This window comes from Enoplosus armatus, chromosome 7, assembly GCF_043641665.1.
Source record: "Enoplosus armatus isolate fEnoArm2 chromosome 7, fEnoArm2.hap1, whole genome shotgun sequence".
Lineage (NCBI taxonomy): Eukaryota > Metazoa > Chordata > Actinopteri > Centrarchiformes > Enoplosidae > Enoplosus > Enoplosus armatus.
The window spans coordinates 14,361,618-14,381,958 of record NC_092186.1 but is presented as its reverse complement, the minus strand read 5'-3'; the positions used below and the strand labels follow the sequence as shown (position 1 = coordinate 14,381,958).

Genomic DNA, 20,341 nt, shown 5'->3' with positions numbered 1-20,341 from the left:
TTTCTGAAGGATGTTGCAATCTATTTTGTATTGTTTAAACGGAAAGTGTGAGCGTTGCTGTCCTATTATTTGAATGTCTTTGTAGTGTTGCCTAAAATTTAAGGGGAGATATTAAAACACTTTTAAGCCATTTTGTCTCCTGGGTTGTGTTTCCTGGATCACTGTTTTTCACCCATTAAATGCCCTGCACGTTGTCAAGAGACACAGTCCCGTCGCGATGAACACACGAGGACAAGTAGTCACCTTCAGCGTCACTTCTTACGTCGACCTGAGGACACATGAGCCACAGCTGCCTAAATATTGAGGAAGTGGTGTGACAGACTGATGTCGGCCATCACACCACAGCTGCAGTACGTGTCTGGGGAATGAATATCTCCAGAATCGGTTCCTGCTTCAGTTGTTTTCAATGAAGACATTTGACAAGAAATGTGACCGCTGAAGGAGACAAACGGGGACCGCGGCTGCTGGAGGATCTGAAGTCGTCGTGGTGGTGTTTTCTTTCAGTTGACTGAGCCAGCTGTCCGCATCTGTCCAGAGAGAGCCGCAGGTACTGAAACATTCATGTCGACTAGAGACCAGACTGAACAAGCTGCCCGGGCGTTCAGCTGCTGGCTTTTTACTTTTCATTTGTGCGGCAGGAGCAGCCAGACACAAAGCTGCAAACAGCCCGCTGCCCGATAACTGCTCCCTTCTGCCTTTGTTGTGTTGTTGGACCCCCAGTGTGAGTTTACTGGACACGGCTTTCATAAAAGGCAGTAGTAAATACTCAGTGTTATGTACATGCAGTATAGACAGTATTTTATGTCCTCTGGTTGTTCAGAGACATGTTTCTCTTTGACAGGAGTCCAACACAGAATTATCCGGCTCTGCAGACCTGCTCATGGCAAAGGCACATTCAGTAGTTTGCTCTAATATCAGTCAATATGATGAAGTCCTTCTTGATCTCGGGTGTGTTATTTTGCTAAAACGGGAGGTCGTTTAAGATTTTAAATGTGTATATATATATATATAATATATCTGAGATTAATATAAATTAACGACGTTAATCAACACAGTCAGATACAGTGGTGGAGGAAGTATTCACATCCTTTACTTAAGTAAAAGTACTAATACCACATTGTAAAAATACATAATATTACAAGTATAATCAGGAAGATGTACTTAAAGTATTAAAAGTAAAAGTACTCAATGCAGAAAAAAGGAATCTGTGACTGTTATACTATTATATATTATATTGTTATATTATTATTACTAATTAAGCTAACAGCAGGATTTTACTGTTGGAGCTTCTTTTTAACTAGTTTGTGTAAGACTGCAGCTAGTTATTATTTTCATTATGGATTCATCTGCTGATTAATTTCTCCATTAATCAGTTGATTGTTTGGTTTGTAAAAATTCAGAAAATACTACAATTACCCAGAGCCCAACGTGACAGCTTCATAATGCTTGTTTTGTCCAACCAATGGTAAAAGAATATTAAAATAATATTATATAATATGAATAAAGGAAAAGCATCAAATCCTCCCATTTGTAAAGTTGGAACCATGAAATGTTTTTTGATGAAAAAATGACACTTAATGAACTAATTGTTTCAGCTGTACTTGTACATTTTAATATGTTTTGTATGAAAAATTAGTTAAACTAAAGCTGTCAAATAAACAAAAAACATTTCCCTCTAAATTGTAGTTAAGTATTAAGTGGCATGAAAAGAATAGACAGTGCTTGAGTAAATGTACTTAGTTACATACCGCCACTGGTGATGAATAATAATAATAAAGCTATCAAACTCTAAGCAACAGAGAGTTTGAGGTGTTTTTTAAAAAAAAATTAATCCATGTGTATTGAAGTCAGTGTCTCTGCAGTTCTTGTTGGATAAAATTAGGGACAAGGCAAAAATCCTAGTAATTTCCTAGGAAGTTTACTAGAAAGAATAATTAGTTATTTCAGACAGACACAGAGATGGTACAGAGTCTCTTATTATTGTTCCTGTGCTTCTGCAGATGAGCTGGGCTGTCGGTACACAGTGTGTGGCCAAGGGGGGCCACAGGAAACCAAAACCTGGAGAGCTAGCATACCATAAAGGAGACATCCTCACTATCGTTGACACGAGCACGGTACTGTCATGTGTTAAGAGGAGCTACAGACTGTGTTTGTTCAGAGTCCATTATTTTCCACCATTTGAGACAAGACTTTGATTTCTGTTTTGTAGAAGAAGGGATATTACAAGGCCAAATGTAACCGCACAGGAGAGGAAGGACTCATAAACTCCAACAATGTGCGTGAAAGAGAGGCTCTGCGTGTCGACCCCAGCCTCAGCCTCATGCCGTATGTCTCCTCTTCCTTTTTGAATTTTACACTTTTTTCCTTTGTGCTGCTCAATACGGAGTGTCAGTATTGTCTCACATCAGTAGGATGTGGTCATGTTTACAAGCAGTGTGACTGTCACATGGAGGCCCACTGGTTTCTAACTTTAGCAGTGCCTGTGGTCAATCTCAAAAACACATCTTGTGACCATACAGAGTAATGTTGGATGTGCCATTGTCTCAGGGTTAATCACTCCAACTTCCTTTTTTGGTGTGTAAACTACTGTTTTCACCTCCTGTCTGTTTTAAAAAGCATGTCTGTTTAGCATCTGTAAGATGTAAGAAGGACTTATTTAGGATCCCAAATGGATCAGTATCAATATCTGACAGAGACAGATGGGTTTTGTATGTTTATGTGGCTCACCCTGTGCTGTCTATCACCAGTTGGTTTCATGGGAAGATCTCTGGTCCAGAGGCGGTGAGTAAACTGCAGCCAACCCAGGATGGCCTGTTCCTGGTTCGAGAGTCCATCCGGCATCCCGGCGACTACGTTCTGTGTGTCAGTGTCTCCGGAGAGGTCGTCCACTACCGGGTGATTTATCAGGACAACAAGCTGACCATCGACAACACACAGTATTTCTACAACCTCATTGACATGATAGAGGTGAGAGGCTCTCGGTTAGATTCAATCCAAGTTGTGAAGGGGTTTCAGGCACAACTTCACTCACTTCCAAGGTGCATGGACAAGGGGGGGGGGGGGGGGGTTTAAAGAGGTCAAAACTCCAGCTACACTTATAGTAGAAAGAACAACTTCATTGTGTGAACAAAGCTTGTGGCCTTCATCAAGGTCACCCAAATGAAGCTCACAAGTTGAAACACGTTGGTCTCACAGTAAAGTCAACCTCTTCACTCTGAATTCAGCAAGATTGAGTAAATAATCAGTTCATCAACAAATTTCTCCCATACAAACTCCGAGGCCAGCGGTTTCTAACCTGCTGGCTGGGACAAGATCAATCTGAGGGGTCATTAAGGACATAAAAAAAAGCATTTCTGCTCCACAAAATATATATTTATATGATTATTCTCTAATTTTGTGCTTTTGTGCATTACATGCTCACAATGACAATGCTAACATGCTGATGTTAAACAACTCATTTTTACCACGATCGCCATCTTAGTTTAGCATCTTAGCATGAGCTAATACAAAGTACAGCTGAGGCTGATGTGAAGTTTTTCAGGTATTTGGTCATAAACCAAAGTAAACAAATGAACATTTTGACTTTATGATGGTACTAGATGAAAAGTCAAGGGATCGCCAAAGTCAGCAGGGCTATGAATGAATGTACAACATTTCATGGCAATCCATAGAATATTTGTTGAGATATTTCAGTCCGAACCAACGTGGTCAACCGCCAACTGAAGACATTGCCATCATAGAGCCACAACGCTAAATGATCGTTAAAAACGTTCACACTTAGACGATGTGACGAGAGCATGTTAAAGGCTCACAAGCCAAAAATGTCGGGAACTACGGTCCACTACCCCGATGCTTGCTGTATTTATGGCCAAAGTGTTTGTCAGCCTGAAGCAGCGGAACGGAAACCAGTGTAAAAATATACACTTCATGTGTCAAAATGAAACACAGAGGAAAACACGTAAAGCACGGCCCTTTTATAGTTTATCTGTGTTCAGCCTGTGTCTGTGTGGGGGTGCAGTGAAAGCTTTGCTGCAGTGAGGTTTGAAGATGGATTTGACAGAGACGACCGACTCTTATCAGCGAGTCACAGATGGCTTCAGGCCTGAGTCAGACCGGCTGACTTACTCATGGGAGGAAACAGAGGGAAGTCGTTCCAGAGGGATATTTGGGCTGAATCATGTTAGAAATGCTCTGTCTCAGTGCTGGCAGACTGCTGACAATATAAAACCAGCCTCTGATGTGTTGCCGTGCATGAGCTCATAATTTACTGGTGCAGTTTAATTCAGCTGCTGTCCCTTGATGCTTTTGTATTTTGTCGTTAGGAAACATAGACTTTATACTGACATTGAAGAGTATCTTTACATAGAATGGGTGGTGCAGTTTTTCTAATGATTTGTAAAGCTAGATATAGGTTATAGGTTGTTGGGTTTTTGTTAAGCCCCAGTTCTGTCAAATGGCTTCCTGCGTACTGGTGGAGGTGTTCTCGCATGGCTCAGGTTCTCTGTATCAAAGTTTTAATGAGCTCATTACTCTCTCTACAGCTAGAGAAAATAATAATATGTGCTTTACATTCATAAACTCTACTATATATGTGGCAACCTGTACACAGCACGTTCAGTGTTTATTGTGCAGAAAAAGAAGAATGAACATACCAAAGGAAATGACAGATTAAAAAAAACATCTACTATAAATAACGGAATGTGTTTGGTGAACATCTGTTGTTGTGTGTTTCCATCTTTTGCAGTTCTACTCAGAGAACAAAGGCTCCATTGCTACAACTCTTCTGAAGCCCAAACAAAAACAAGGAGCCAAGTCAGCTGAGCTGGAGCTGTCTAAAAGTGAGCCTGATGTCAAGAAAACTGTATCTAAGGCACTTTTATAAGATCATTTAAATGAATCATTGGTAATAACTTGTAGTCTATCAAATGTAATAATAATGATGTATTATGTAAAGGTATGTGTCAGGTTTACAGTGCTGTTGATATATCTGCTCTCCAGATGGATGGCTGATGGACATTACGATGCTCACGCTGGGAGAGAATATTGGAGAGGGGGAATTTGGTGGTGAGCTTTCTTTGATTTTGTCTGCTTTTCTTATTATCAGCCCATCTTTGTATCCTCATAAGATTTATAATGGAAAAGTGTCAGAAAACATTAACGAAAAAGAATAATTCTGTCTTAGTCAGGATGTATTCTGATATATGATTCTCCACCCAGCTGTTTATGAAGGAGAGTACATGGGCCAGAGGGTGGCAGTAAAGACCATTAAATGTGATGTCACAGCTCAGGCCTTCCTGCAGGAGACGACTGTTATGACGTGAGTCTGAAGATTTCATCAATTTTGATATTTTTCCCATTTTACAACTTCTGTCAGAACACTTCTTTTTATTCTTCTGACAGTGTTTTTAATGTGGATTCACTCCTTCCAGGAAGCTTCAGCATAAAAACCTGGTGCGATTGTTGGGGGTCATTCTTCACAAAGGGCTTCATATTGTCACAGAGCTCATGACTAAGGTACAGTAAACACATCCTTCATCGGCTGGAAAGTAAAACATTATAATAACAACTGTTAACAGGATAAACGAATAAAAACAAGAAACAGTGAATACATATTGAGCGTAACAATCTAAACCATTAAAATTATAAGGTTAAACTACAACGTATATTTGTTCTACAATGATACTTAACAGACCCTACATGGGCAGTTCTCACATTATCCTCATGAATGCACAAACAGGACAAAAATAATTAAGGAAAGGAGTCTGTTATCCCTCTGAAAAGTCATTAAGGAGCAATGTCAGTAATCTAACTGCGGGGGGCGTACAGGTTCTCTGACGGTGTGGGGGATCTGCTCGATGTAGCGTCTCCTGAGCCCTCTGTCTAAACACAAAGCTGGACTCATCAGCTGCGATTACACCTGCTTGTTTCTGCAAATTCACCACCAGCCGCTAATGAGACAAAAAATAGTTATGAGGGGCTTATTAGTTTTCTAGGGTTGTTTTACTTTCTGGGTAATCAAGTCCAACAATTCAATCAGCTCCAGGATGCCCTGCTGCCACTTGGCTGTGATTGCAAAGCAGCTTTAGGGACTCAGAGTCGGCCTTTCTCTCTCTGCTGGGCTTCAAATACGGTCATATTATGACTTTAGGTGGCATTTTAAAGCACTAAATAACTTGTTTGGCAGAGAGTTAACACATTTGCAAATATTCTGCAGCACCAAAAAGTTATCCCCTGCTTGCAGTATTTCTGTCTGAGTGAAGTATTTCTCATAAAACTGAGAAATCTTCTCATAGAACCTGATTTAAGTTTTTTTATCATTTGTGTGTTTGTGTTGCAGGGAAACCTTGTTAACTTTCTCAGGACAAGGGGACGTTCAGTCATAAACTCAGTCCAGCTGCTCCGCTTTGCTCTGTGAGTTCAAACTTCAAAGACATCTTGATCAATGATTTTAATGTTCTGTATTGCAGAAGTTAGTAGCACATTGTGTGTCAGGAGATGGACTGCTGCGTCCAAAAAATTGCTTGTAACTGTATATACATGACATTGTGTATGTTTTACATGTATGTGGTCAGTGATGTGTGTGAGGGGATGGAGTACCTGGAGTCCAAGAAGTTGGTCCACAGAGATTTGGCAGCTCGTAATGTGCTGGTCTCTGATGACAGCGTGGCCAAGGTCAGCGACTTTGGCCTGACCAAAGTGGACTCGAAGGTGTCAGATCACGCCAAACTGCCCGTTAAATGGACCGCCCCCGAGGCTCTGAAGAAAGAGGTCGGTGGAAGAGCTGCTTTTCTTAAGTGTCTCTCTACACCCTGCTTTGACTTCCTGATTAAGCATAATTATTCACATTTTATGGTCATTTCAACTAAATACTCCAGCAGCTCATTTTTATGGTTGCCTCTTTTTGTTGGAAGGTGTCCTAACTAGTTATCACATTTAGTGTTTGCTGAATCCCAACAATCCAATCATTGTGCATACATGTACATAAAATGATGTCACTAAAATGGCAGCAAAGTAGCATAAAAGCGTGTGCAAATTTTTGTTTAATATGTGTATACATTTGCTTCCATTATGCAGAAATTCTCCACAAAGTCAGATGTTTGGAGCTACGGTGTTCTTCTGTGGGAGATCTTCTCTTATGGTCGTCAACCTTACCCTAAGATGGTATGTAGCACCAGTATGTGTGTGTGTGTTTATATTGGTGTGTCACTAGGCACATGTGTGCATTATATACATGTCAGTTACAGCAAAATCTGTGTTGAACTAATAGTTTCGACATTTTGGGAAATACACTTTTTTACTTTCTTTCCAAGGGTTGGATGAGAAGATCTACGTTGCTCTTCTATCTGTCCATTAAATATGAAGCTACAGCCAGGAGATGGTTAGCTTAGCTTAGCATAAAGACTGGAAACAGGGGGAAACAGTTAGCCTGGCTCTGTCCAATTGTAACAAAATCCGCCTACTTGCACCTCTAAATCTCACTAATTAAGACGTTATATGTTGTTTATTTAATCCGCACAAAAAAGCAAGGTTAAAATGACAAGTTGTCGTTTTATGGAGGGGGGGGGTTATGTGCCAGATTATTTCTTGGCCGGGACCAGTTGATTTCCTGGAGTCATATTGTCAATGTGAGATTGCTGAGCAACTTCATCTTCTCAGTTAACTCTCAACAAGAAAGCAAAAACAAAATCAGTCTTCTGTGTGTGCAGACAGTTAATGTGACTAATGTGACCTTATTTAAGTTTAACTTTTCTTTATCAAACAACTGCACAGCCACTCTTTGACAGATTGCAGACCCCCATCTTGTCTTACATCTCTCTCTGTGCTCATGACGAGCTGATTTTGAGAAAAGACACCCTATAAAGAGTCTGCAAGATAAGACTTCTGACAAATCTTAGTCACTTTCAGGACAGGAAAGAGCATCAAGCTCGTTGCGTAACTCTGTTTCCATGTCATGTCAGGATTCCCGTCTCTATCACGTAGTAGGCGTGTCAGTGGAGCGCTGCCAGGCCTAGTGGCTGGATTCGTCACTAGACCGTCATCTCTGAATCGACTTACTGTGTCTGAGCAGGAAGCCACTTCAGGTCACTTAGATAATGGTAGTGCGTCAGTGAGGATAGAAGTTTAGCAGAGGTTGACGTCACATGAAGGCTGGATCATGTTGCCCCTGTAATGGAGAAACTCGGTGAAGGAAGAAAACTATGCTACTTAAACACAGCTCTGTTTGTCTCTCTCAGGTAATCCCCGCTCGCTGACCGCCGAGGTGATTTGTGTCTTGGCCGGTGGTTCAGTGAGAACAGTAGGATCAGGCAGCATTAATCGGACGGACAATTAGCACCACACAGCCTTTATGTCTCTTTTGCACCTTACATCAGTTGGTGTCCTTTTAAATGCAGATGATTACCTCCTAATTACAGCCTGTTTAACATATACGCAGGTTGATTTATCTGGGTCAAGTTTATGTTTCCCTCAATTAAACTCTGCGCCTGGTAATTTGTTGTCTGTTGGCAGAGAGAGCGAGCTGAGAAACCAAGGGGAAAAGTACAAAGAGGGAGAAAGAGTTTGTGTGATTATCTGTGTTTTTAACATATATAACAAGAAAGGCGATGACACAAATGCTTAATTTCACCCACACAGCACTGATGAGAGCCTAAACGTTTTTGTCAGGCAGACAGGTGAAATTTGTTTAACTTCGCAAACTAATGTCACCACACTTTCCACTTGTCCCTCTTCATCCCCACTGATCCTTCCTCTCTCACTGCTCCTGCTCATGTAGTCTCTGATGGATGTGAAGGAGAGAGTGGAGGGGGGCTATCGTATGGAGGCTCCAGAGGAGTGTCCCCCCAGTGTTTACTCCCTGATGAGGATTTGCTGGGAGCAGGAGCCACGCAGAAGACCTGCTTTCCACAAACTGAGAGACAAACTTGAACGAGAGATGGGTAAACTCAGCCCGAGCCCTGGGTCGGCGCGTCGGGATGGGACCACGTCTGGATCTGGATGCTGATCTTGGTTGTGAATCTTGAACTCACAATGGTGGGAATAGAGTGCTGGCTGTTGGACAGCTGATCCGCACATTGTTACCCTCCTGGGTTTATGATGTTCTCATACACCAATTGGATTTCTATAAACTAACGGATGACAAGACGATCATTATGTAACTGTGGTCATCAGGGTTTAATGGTTGGAGCCATGAACATACTAAACTTTGCTTTAGTGGAGCAAAAATGGGTAAATGAGACTGTGGTATGATCATTTTCATGATCGATTTTTAGCCATGCTAGCAACGTATGGACAGCAATGTCAGTTTGTCGGTCTGTTGGTCGCTTCACCACTTTGGTCCAGACTGAAATATCTCAACAACTTTTTGATGGATTGCCATGAAACTTTGTACCGACATTCCTGGTCCCCAGAGGATGAATCCTTATTCATCTTTTTACATTTAAAAACACAATGACATTATTTTTTACTACAAAAAGGGAAGACTAAATGTGTTTTCAGTTGGACTTTAAAAGGAAAGATCTCTCACTGTATTATCAATCATTTAAAATCAACCCACAGAACAACACACAGCCACTATTTGTAAACTCTGTTGACACTATGCTTGTAGTACCACGCTATACACAAGTGTGGTAATATCCCTTTTTTTTGTTGTTTTTTGTCAACAATCCTCATGAAAAGACGAAAAGCAACAATGCATGAATCCAACTAACAAGTATTGTCTGTGTAGCCCGAAGCCTACATATAGCCTATATAACGTTTATCTCGATACCATAGACCTACACTGTTGTACAAAATCATTAAAAACACAACAATAACTGACTCACTTAACTTCAGTGCCCGGCTGTTTTAGGAAGTTATTTAGCCCCTTTTATAAAAATGAAGCTTTACATTTAAAGATGTATATTGTCAGGCTGAGGCCACAGGAAGTCAAAAAGTATTGAGAGATGTTCTATCACATTGTTGGTTTTTAATGGGATTTGTTAACAATAACTAGAATACAGAGTATGGGCAGTGTCATCCTTAAACAGTACTGTGAAGCTTGAGTGGTAGCACAGCACCATAATGTGTGTGGAAATACTGCACATTGAGTCTGAATCTCCTGAATGACATGTCAGTCCAGTCAGTCAGGTAAGATCAACTGGTATTTAGTGTCTGTTTATTGCCATATGAATATGGTACATGTATGATGATAAAATCTACTGTTTTAAGAGTAAACACAGGTTATTTAATGTCAGGGGTAGATGTCAGAAAAAGATGAAATGTGTATAGGAACGAGAAGGGAAGGAGAGATGGAGAAAGAAGAAAAATGTTTATCCTGGATTTAATCACAGATCACCCAAATCTGCTTGTCCCAGCATTAATGCTCAGCAATATGCCATGGACTCAGGGCTTAACATGAAAAATATTTAATATTATTGCTGGTTTACAGTAACTAAAGAATTTTACTTACATATTATAGAGGTCAGTGTTGTGTTTGTGTGTAGAGAAGATTGGGAGATTTTGACAGTTAATTTGGCCTTTGGTTAATTCTCCTAAAGCACGGCAGCTTTTTGACTTTTATGAAGGCGTGAAGTCAAAGATGAGCTTCAACATGTATTTTATATTTTGTTTTAGAATCCAAGCCTCATGCTATTTTTGACACTCCACCAATCAGCATACTTGGGGCGGACTTTCAATTCATTCAAATTTAATTTGTTTCGTAAGAGTAAATCTATGGGAAATACAGCATTTATTACTACTTTCTTTTCCCTCTTTATAAGGATTTTGAGATTATAGGAGTGACTTTGTGTTATCCACCGTCCTCTTGGGATCCCTTGCAGGTACAGAATGGTTTCTGCTCTCCTAATCTTGGGAAAAAAATGGGTTTTGGACTGCAGATGATTATTTTACATATGCAGTTACATATTGAATTTATTAAAGTTCATGCATCTCACTCATTTCACAGTATGTGATCGTCAGCTGCTTTTTAATAGAAAATGCAGTGAAATGTTCTTTCTGAAGACTAATAAACTTTCAGTCCAGAACGCACCAGAAAATTAAGCCTCTGTTTATGGATTGTTGTCACGTCACAAGACCAAATTAAAGATGTCATTTGATTTAAGTCTACGTAAGCCTGGTATTTGTCTCTGTCCCAGGAGACGGACCCCAAATTGAGGCTTGATCCTCCTCCGTCTCATTATATCATACAGTCTGAGCGAGGGTCCTCCACGATTTGTTCAATCTGCTCTGTGTTTTCCTGAAGCTCTCTAATGGGATTAGCAGCAATTTTATGCGCAAGGATTTATAAATGTTAAAAAAAAGATAATAAAAGATTTGCCTTCTTTGATGGGGAGGAGTTATACATTATTGAGTTTTTTTTCTGAATATCAGCGGTTATTTCCTTGCAGTTGATGCAGGGATATCAGGACAACGCTTTTATCCTGGTGTCCATGGATGAGATTTAAAGATGTTTTTCTCAGAGGGTCTAATGCCCTCTAAGGTGTGCTTTCTACGAATAGAGCTAATCTGCTGAAGCAGTGGCGTTCATTGACAGAGATGACCTGTCAGCTGTTGCTTTCGGCAGTTCCTGACTCCCAACACATTGGATATGAAATGAAACACTATGATGTTACTATGATGAGAATCAACTCTAGACTTTTTGATGAGCTCTTTTGTGCAATAGTTGAGCAGACAATCATCCAGTTACGGCTGGTTGTTTAAGTCTGGATGCAAATATCCTCAAATTAAAGCTTAGAGGCAGCACTTTCACTTCATAGTTACTGTTTTCTTTACACAGCAAAAACAACAAAGAAAGTGTCACTGTTCTGACTACTTAGAGCTGTTTTTTAAGCCTTTGTGCAATTGTGTGCAAACAAAGTTATTTCTCTGACACGAGAGCCAATGATTCCTGAGCCAATATAGGTATTAGACATAAGCTCTTCCAAGAAAACTGTATCATCTGTTTTCTTGGAAGGGCTCTCGTTCCTGGAGAGCAGCTTTTGTCTGCTTCAGGAACTAACAACCCATCTAAAACGTGAGATTACCTAGCTAACCTATGAGTGATCTGTGCAGTGCTCAGAAGCAGTGACACTCAAAACGTTCATGGACACCTGACCTGCTCGGGGCATGTGGGAGTGGTTTGCCTTCAAGGCTTTCAGCCAGAAAGCCTTTCTGACAGAAAGACAGGACTTTCACCCAGGAGACTGCTGTTCGTGTCTCATGTGAAACCCAAAGTCAACGTTGACTTATTGTTTTAACCCAAACCATGATCTTTTCCTCAACCTAACCAAGTAGTTTTAGTGTTTAAATCTAACCAAACTTCGACTGTTTCCCAATGTTCGAAAGGCTTTCTGGCAGAAAGGCCTGAGGCCTATTAATGTTTCTTTATTAACAGGCTCCTGGCCTCGTGTTATCTTGCAAAACTGGCCCTCAGGCAAAGCAAGTAGAATATCCCTGTTGGCCTACCACAGTGGTCCAAAGGCAAACTTTTAAGAGCTATTACATGGACTGGCATGCTATTTGGTACAGGACTAGATTTTCGTAATCTCCTCAAGGAGATGAATGCCACCAACAGGTCAGAATTCCCACTTCACTCTTTCCCCTGATTTTACACATGAAAGCCGTGAAGAATTCAGATACCAATAATGCATGTCACACAATTTTTAAATCAAAGTTATGTTGTTTGAATTGGAATAAAATAAATGAGAGTATCAATGCACTTTTTTTTCATATTAACTTCATGCCACAGAATCTACCTCTGGCTGACTTCTTAAACTTTAACACTTGTAAGAAGCACAGTAAGTAAGCACACACTTGTCAGTAGGAGCAGTTTTCAACAGTTTGATAGTTTAACTGAGTTGATCAGTGGGAACATAATGCCATTTGGATCAATAGTCTGGCCAGGAGTCAGCAGGTTCACTTCCGAATAAAATGTCTTAAGAACTGTGTGAAGTATGTTTAGCCCAGAACACACTGTACAGTAAGTAAGTAGGTCAGGCTCAGCACAGACAGTCCATATGCGTCATGGATTGGCCTGTGTTTTAACACTGAACAGTTAACTACACTGGCCACGCATGTCCATGTGTGAAACTACATCTCCAAATAGGGAAAGTCAAGTCAAGTCAAAGTTTTTCACATAAACGTCTCTGTCACAGTCTGCTTTTATTGCTGTAATTTTAAACTCTGACATTTTCTCTTATCTATATTTGTCCCTTGAATGGTCCAAGTCATCATGTAATTGTTCCTGTGGATGCTGGCTACTCAAATTGAAATATTATATAGGATAATATAACTGCTTGTTGGGGGGCTCATGATCTCATGTCAAAACTGTGAAGATCAAACTGTGCTTGGGCAAAAATAAAACCACAATTTTCAGGTGAAATTCAATTTGTGGCCATACAACAACAACAACAACAGATGTTTTGCTACTGACAGTCATTATATCAGTTAAGACAGGTCAGGACGAATATAAAATGCTGGAACTGTGTGGACAGGGTGAAAGCTTACCCTGCTGGGGGTAGCTGTAATTCAATTGTGGAAATAAGGTTAAGCGCAGCCATCTGTCTCTTGGTCAAAGTCTGACATTAGAGGTGATTGCGTGACGAGGCGATGGACTGACTGACTGACTGACTGACTTTTGAAAATGAGGAAAAAATAATGTCCACTGATTTAAGAACAAAAATTATACTTTTATTTTCACACTACTGGACTGAACGTTTTAATGCATTTGGTTCATGTGTCACAATTTCTATCTATATCCAATTCTATCCGTGTTAAATTCAGTGAAGGATCTTGACACTTTTCTGTGACAGACCTGACATTCAACTGGACAAACCAGTGAGGACGTTGTTTTGGCTTCGATCTTGAGAGATTCCATTAGCTTTAAAGAGCTAACGGTAACAACTTTAAGCATGACTTCTAAGCCATGAAAGTGGATCTAATTACTCCAGGGTTCCCCAGCCAACAAGAACGCTGTTTTAGCTAAAGCCTAAATGTTATTAATCAGTGACTGAAACTTACCAAATGTCAACAACATGGGGAAAGGAAAAATTACACATTTATAATTAGCAGAAAACCTGTATAACAACCTACAGTACTTGCCTACTGTAGGTTGTAGGCCAAGGAGCACATCATTAACTGACTACATACGTTTGTGTCAGTGGAAGAGGTCCCGGATACTATCAAAGTTTAGGGTAATGTTAGCAGTCAGTGCCACCAAACCCAGTCAACATGGTTACCCAATATATTGTTATGTTCACCAAGCACATCGGATGTCTAAGATCATTTTACAGGATTCTCTTTTTAAAAAGTCAGCCGGAGAGTTTTGAACAAGCTCGAGTTACTACATTAAGTGTTAACAAACCATAAGCAAAATGGCTAGCCACCATCACTGGCAGTATATTTAAATAACATCCTAAATTAACGCTAACACAATCAATTCACTTAATTCAAAAGGAGCCATACGCTATTTGTATATACCTAGTTTCAACAAACCGCTTCAAATACATAACACCACAAACGTAGCTAGTTTAAGCAATCTGAATGATGTGATTAGAGGGCTAGCAGTGGGGATAGTGGAGGTTTTTCTTCCCATTCTGCCAACATTGCGTGAAAGCAGCGTAACTGCCAGAGGGAAATAAACTGACGTTACCATGGAAACAATATCAACAGTTTTATGGAATTCAGAACCCAACAGACGAGCCAATCACAGCACAGTGTTCTGTGTGTGTGCTTTTGCACGACAGAATCACATGAACTTCACGTTCCCTGTTACACCACCACCTCACCCTTTCTCTCCCCATTTCTGCCCCCCTACCTCCACCTCCCTCAGTAAGCTGACACTGGGCATTTACACGTTAGCTGCTTTTACCTCTAATAGGATCAGAGGGACTTACATTGTCATCTGATAAAACTAAGCAGCTTGATAACTACACTGCTCCTTCTTAACCAATTTATGCTCAATTAGGAGAAACAGTGGAAGGACAAAAATGTATTAAGAAAATCATGATGGGATAAACAAGCACCTTAGACTATCATTATGTGGACCGAGAAGGGGTTCTTTAATTACAACGCCACCTAGGAGAGAGCCTAGGACTCCTGTATTTGCCTAGCAGGGGTGAGCAGTAGGAATTACCCAAGATGAAACAGACTCAAATTCAACGGTTTATTAATAAATTACCAAATAAATATAGCACACTATGGCTAAAAATAAAGAGTTTAAAACTGGTAACATAGAAACAAAGCTTTGAATAAAAACTATTTGATAGTCAGTTTTCTTTACGACACAGAGTCCCTTGTACGTCCGCTGCTGCGTTTCCTTGTCCAGCCACACCAACACAGTCCACAAACCGCCCCCAAGTCAGCTCTATACTGCTAACAATGTGTCGCGTTATCTGACTACGTGGGAAATCACAACAACCGTGTATCTTTATAAAAGTATATTTAATACCAGCAACATGTGGCATACAGTACTGTAAAGTAACCAACATTCCTCCAAGTTCCCCGAATGCCCCCTGGCATCCCCTACATCACATACATATAACCAATTACACCACATCTCCCCTTTTAAGTATACCAAAACAATTTACTTTGGTGTATTCCCACCTATAATAGAACATAGCCATAGCCAACATTGTCACAACACAGTAACATTAACATTCATGCACTTTTTCCATTTTCTCTGTACTGCATATGGTCTTTTGTTTACAAGTCCAGTCTTTGTGGTTTCACTACTGCTCTGCCGGATCTGGTTCTAAGTGCAATCTGGACTAGGTCTAGGTGTTGGTTGTTTTGGTGAAGACACCACTGTGTGTGTTGGTGCAGGTGTCTGAGTGTCCTGTGTGCTCTCCGGTCCGTCCAAAGGGATAAGGTGATGGCGGTTCCTGCAAACAGTTCCATGAGGCACATCCACCATGTATGAACGTGGCGCTGAGTGTTCACCCGCCACAGTCCCTGTTACCTGTGTTGGCACAGTGGAATGAAGCTGGTGTCTCATCAACAGCTGAGCTGGACTGAAGCCATTTTGGAATGGGGTGCCATGATATGCCAGCAAAGCAAGGTATGGATCTGTGGCCTTTTTGAGAAAGTTTTTAACCGTTTGAACTGCCCGTTCAGCCTCTCCGTTGCTCTGTGGCTATCGTGGACTGCTGGTCACATGTCTAAATACGTATGCTGCAGCGAAGGCTACTCCCTGAGAATTGTGGCCCATGGCACGTGAACATAGATTTGAGGTGGACCATAATTTCGGTGGGCTTTGTTAAGGTTTTCTATTTCCACATACCCCTAATAACAGTGCCGGCCCTAGCCATTTTGGTGCCCTAGGCGAGATTATGATTCCCCCCCCCCCGCACACACTATAAAATATAAATAAGAATAAAATAATAATTAAATTAAATAACATCAATAAAACAGGGTCATTTTTAATGTTAGAAAAGACGACATACCTCTATACTGCGACCTCTTTTCCGCCTCCTCTTTTCTTCTTTTTCTGAAAGCTGACCCTGAGGGCTTTGATGGCCTTTTCATGATGGTAATTGTCTCAAAAGATTGACTTCGTCACGTCTGTCAATATCAAACTGCTGCCTGAGATGCGCACTGATAAGTCGCCCCCTCCCCCTCTGCCCTCTCCCACCTTGTACGGTGCAGGTCAGTTTCAGGCCAGGTCAAACCAATAATGACAAACAACGGGGAGGGGGGCGGGTGTTGTTGTTTTTTTTTTCAGTATTTGTTCATTTTTTATTTTCAAGGCAGAGCACGAGGAAAGGGCGCCTGTCGGGGCTCTAAATTATAACTATTATTTATTTTATTTTATTTGTTGTTTTCATTTTTTTTTTCTGAAGGCTTGGAGCGGCGCCCCCTCCTGCAGTTGGCGCCCTAGGCAACCGCCTAGTTCGCCTATGCCCAGAGCCGGCCCTGCCTAGTAATAGTCATCCCCCAGCAGGTACATTTGTCCTTTCGGTGTGAACAGATCCGCCCCTAGCTTTTGCCAGGGTCTTTCTGGGAGATCTGTTGGAATCAGTGGCTCTGTGTGGTCAGTGCGTTCCTTAATGCACGTTCTACAGTTCAAAACAAGTTTGTTCGGTTTCTGGCTCAAGTCAGGCCACCATACGCTGCTGCCACGCACACTCCCTGCACTTTGCCACACCTTGTTGCGTGTAGCTTACTGAGGACATCGTTTCTTAAGGCCGCAGGAATGACTAGTCTTGTCTCCTTCAACAGGAGACCATCATGCACGGTGAGGTAGGCATGCTCTGCCCAGTACAGCTTTAATGTACCTTCCTGACACATTTTCATGACCTTGGAGCACATACTGTCTGCTTTGAGATGCTCTCTCAGACTGTCTATGTAGGAAGCATTTTCCATGATGCTATCCACATAGATGTTTTTGCTCTCCATGAACTCCTTGTCTGCATTCGATGTGTCTGTCTGCAGTGGTGCACGTGATAGTGTGTCTGCCTCCCACAGGTTCTTTCCAGGGACATTAGAGATCGAGTAGGAGTATCTCATAAGTCTCATCCTGAAATGCTGGATCCGTGGGGTTAAGGTGTCCAAAGCTTGAGCCCCCAGGAGGCTCAACAGCGGTTTGTGGTCGGTCTCCAGTTCAAAGTGCCTGCCTATGAGAAAGTCTCTCAATCGTTCGCAGGCCCATGTGAGCCCCAGAGCCTCTTTCTCCAACTGATCGTATCGCTGTTCAACTGGTGAGAGAGAACATGAAGCAACAAAGACGCGTCTGCTGACACTTTGATGTCATTGCTTGGATCATACAGGGCTAACACAGGTGTGTGTGATAGCTCGTCCTTCAGGCTGTTAAAAGCTTTGTCTTGGTCAAATCCCTAGAACCAGTGGTTCTTCTTTGAGAGTAAGTCTCTGAGAGGTTTGTCTTTCTCTGCAAGCTGTGGGGTAACTTCAGTAACTTCTGTTGTCATCCTGTTCTGGAAATGTTCATATATATATATATATCACTTTATGCATGTTTCCAGCCTGATATATCTGGTGTCTGTGGAAGCTTTGGGATCTCCACTAGGATTTAAAATAAAGTTCTGTGGGTTCGAGCAACACTTTGACTGCACAGTGTGAGTTTATTGCTAGTTAATTGAAACTCTAAAGTAGGCATGTACAGTACATTAAGGGCAATCTTGGATTGCCTGACCCAAAGAACCCACTTTACATTTTATTTCTGAGCATTTATCATTTAAAACCTCCACTTTTTTTTATCTTCTTCCTTTTTGTTCTCAGCAGACTCTGTTTTACATTCAAGGTTCAAGGTACATTTATCAGTCTTCTACAACAGAGGGCTGAACAATAAAATTAAGGTTGTTTTAATAAAAATGTCATGTGCACATTCTCCAAGTAGTAAAAACTGAAACTGAATCAGTTGACTGTTTTTAAATAGATGTTTCTCTAACTTCAGCTTTAGATATGTTTGTGGTCACAGGTCACAATCTCTTTAGCGTCTTTAGAGACGTGGCTGATTTCTGTGACACTAAACCAGAATCAGCTTTGAACTCTGCAGTCTCCACTGATTTTAAGCTGCCAGCAGACACTTTTGTGCTCCAGTACACAAAGACACAACTGTAGTAGTAAGTATTCAGTGCCACAAACTGACTCTGTGGTGATAATGAGCCAGTTCGTACTCTGTTTTAGACATTAAAGGCTTTTGTTTCCAGTCAACAAGAAGCATCACAACCTTTAGGAGTCTGTTTATTATCATCATATCGTGGTGTCATCTCATTGTCAAAAGGAGCTTTAAAACTAAAGGGACATGTTAAGAAGCCTCCCATTAAAGGCCTTGAAATACTGCACCTCCACAAAGGGAATTTTACTGTACAATCCATGTAGCCCGGCCCACTTTTCAATGACTGGGCTGCTGCACTGAATGAGCCACCAACCTGAAAGTGTCCAATTTACTGTTTGTTACCATCTCCTCTACTGGGCCAACAGGGTTATCTGACACCATCATAACGCTAATATAACATATTTCATGTATTAATTTAGTTGTTCAATTCTTTTTTAAATTATTTTTAAAAAAATGTTCCCTATAGCCTTTCTGACCATTACACAGGCTTGGTGAATTTATATGACGGAAGTTTCTTCCATTTGTGCCCAACTGAGTTATGATGTAAACAGTGTTGCTGCAGTGTTTCAGAGGCATTTTAGTTCTGAGAAGAATTTCTAGGAAATTACTGATTGTTTTGGTTTATTTCTAAATGATGAATTTTGAAGAGAATTAACATCAGAATGAAATATTAACTCTCACCGATTTGATTTTAAAAACATTGCTATTGGTAGTGGCTTTCATAACTGTAACCCAACTGTAGTTAATAATGCTTGTATGAGCATCTTGTAAAGCTATCTCAAACCACAAACACACTGTGTAATTGTGACTGAAGCTATACATTACATTCTACTTAACTATCTGAAAGGAATTGAGTGCAAGATAAATCTCATATAGTGTATGCACAACATACAATATTTTAGTATGTATATATTATACATATCATACAGTATGTTCGTTGTTATTAAACTTTTATTGTTCTTGTAACAGGAAAACCACATTCATGTAAAAGAAATATACAGTACGCAGAACAAGTAAACAGAGAATACTTACAAACAATAACAAGTTCATCTTAATTTATTATAACTGTAAAACTGTTTTCTTCCAAATCAACCAATGAAAATGTTGTAATTAGACGTAAATTATATTTGTTACATAGTGTCCTGTGTAGAAGTAATTATTGTTCCAGTTTAACTAAAATTTGCTTAAAAGAGCTAATAACTATAAGGGGCTTGTTAAAAAAATGTTTTAATGATTAATTAATGAGATATTAGCAAAGCAATTTTTTAATTTAGTACAGTAAAATAAATGTATTTGTCCTTGCACCAGGATGTCAGATTAGACCAAACAAAGACAGATCACATGCAGGAATTTCACAGAAAATGTAATATTTTGGGGAAATTTAAGACAATCTAAAATTCATTTTAATAAATTAAATAAACATTATGGTTTTGATGGAATATTATTATTTATCTCTGACACTTCTTTGAGAAAAAATCATTCTGTCAGCATCAACATCAGCTTGTTTCATGAAGATAGTCTTTATGCTGATAGTAGTTTTTTACCACATCATCATTTCAAAGTTTCCTTTTTTCATGTAGTTCCACATAATGGGGGGCAGGGTGAGCTTAGTGAAAACTTTCAGTGGGTCTTTTGTCTTTAAAACAATACATTTATGAAAGAAAGTCTTGTCCAGGCTTCATTAGCCTGGGCCTCCTCCTGTGGGGGTGAATGGAAATGACATTTAAAACAATTACTTGAGCAGAAAACAGCTGCCAATCACTCTTAAAGGGGAAGGATTCCAATTAATAA

The 20,341-nt window shown here is 40.4% G+C and overlaps 1 protein-coding gene across 1 annotated transcript; it reads left to right on the top strand.

Annotated features, from left to right (window-relative positions):
* Positions 1 to 440: 440 nt before the first annotated feature.
* On the top strand, positions 441 to 11,340 carry matk (megakaryocyte-associated tyrosine kinase). The gene is made up of 12 exons (XM_070908341.1): positions 441 to 547; positions 2,001 to 2,114; positions 2,210 to 2,325; positions 2,748 to 2,967; positions 4,745 to 4,838; positions 4,999 to 5,064; positions 5,218 to 5,317; positions 5,430 to 5,514; positions 6,338 to 6,411; positions 6,573 to 6,768; positions 7,075 to 7,161; positions 8,774 to 11,340. The coding sequence occupies exons 2-12, from the start codon at positions 2,001 to 2,003 to the stop codon at positions 8,999 to 9,001; spliced, it is 1,380 nt and encodes a 459-aa protein (XP_070764442.1). The 5' UTR covers positions 441 to 547; the 3' UTR covers positions 9,002 to 11,340.
* The last annotated feature ends 9,001 nt before the right edge of the window (positions 11,341 to 20,341 follow it).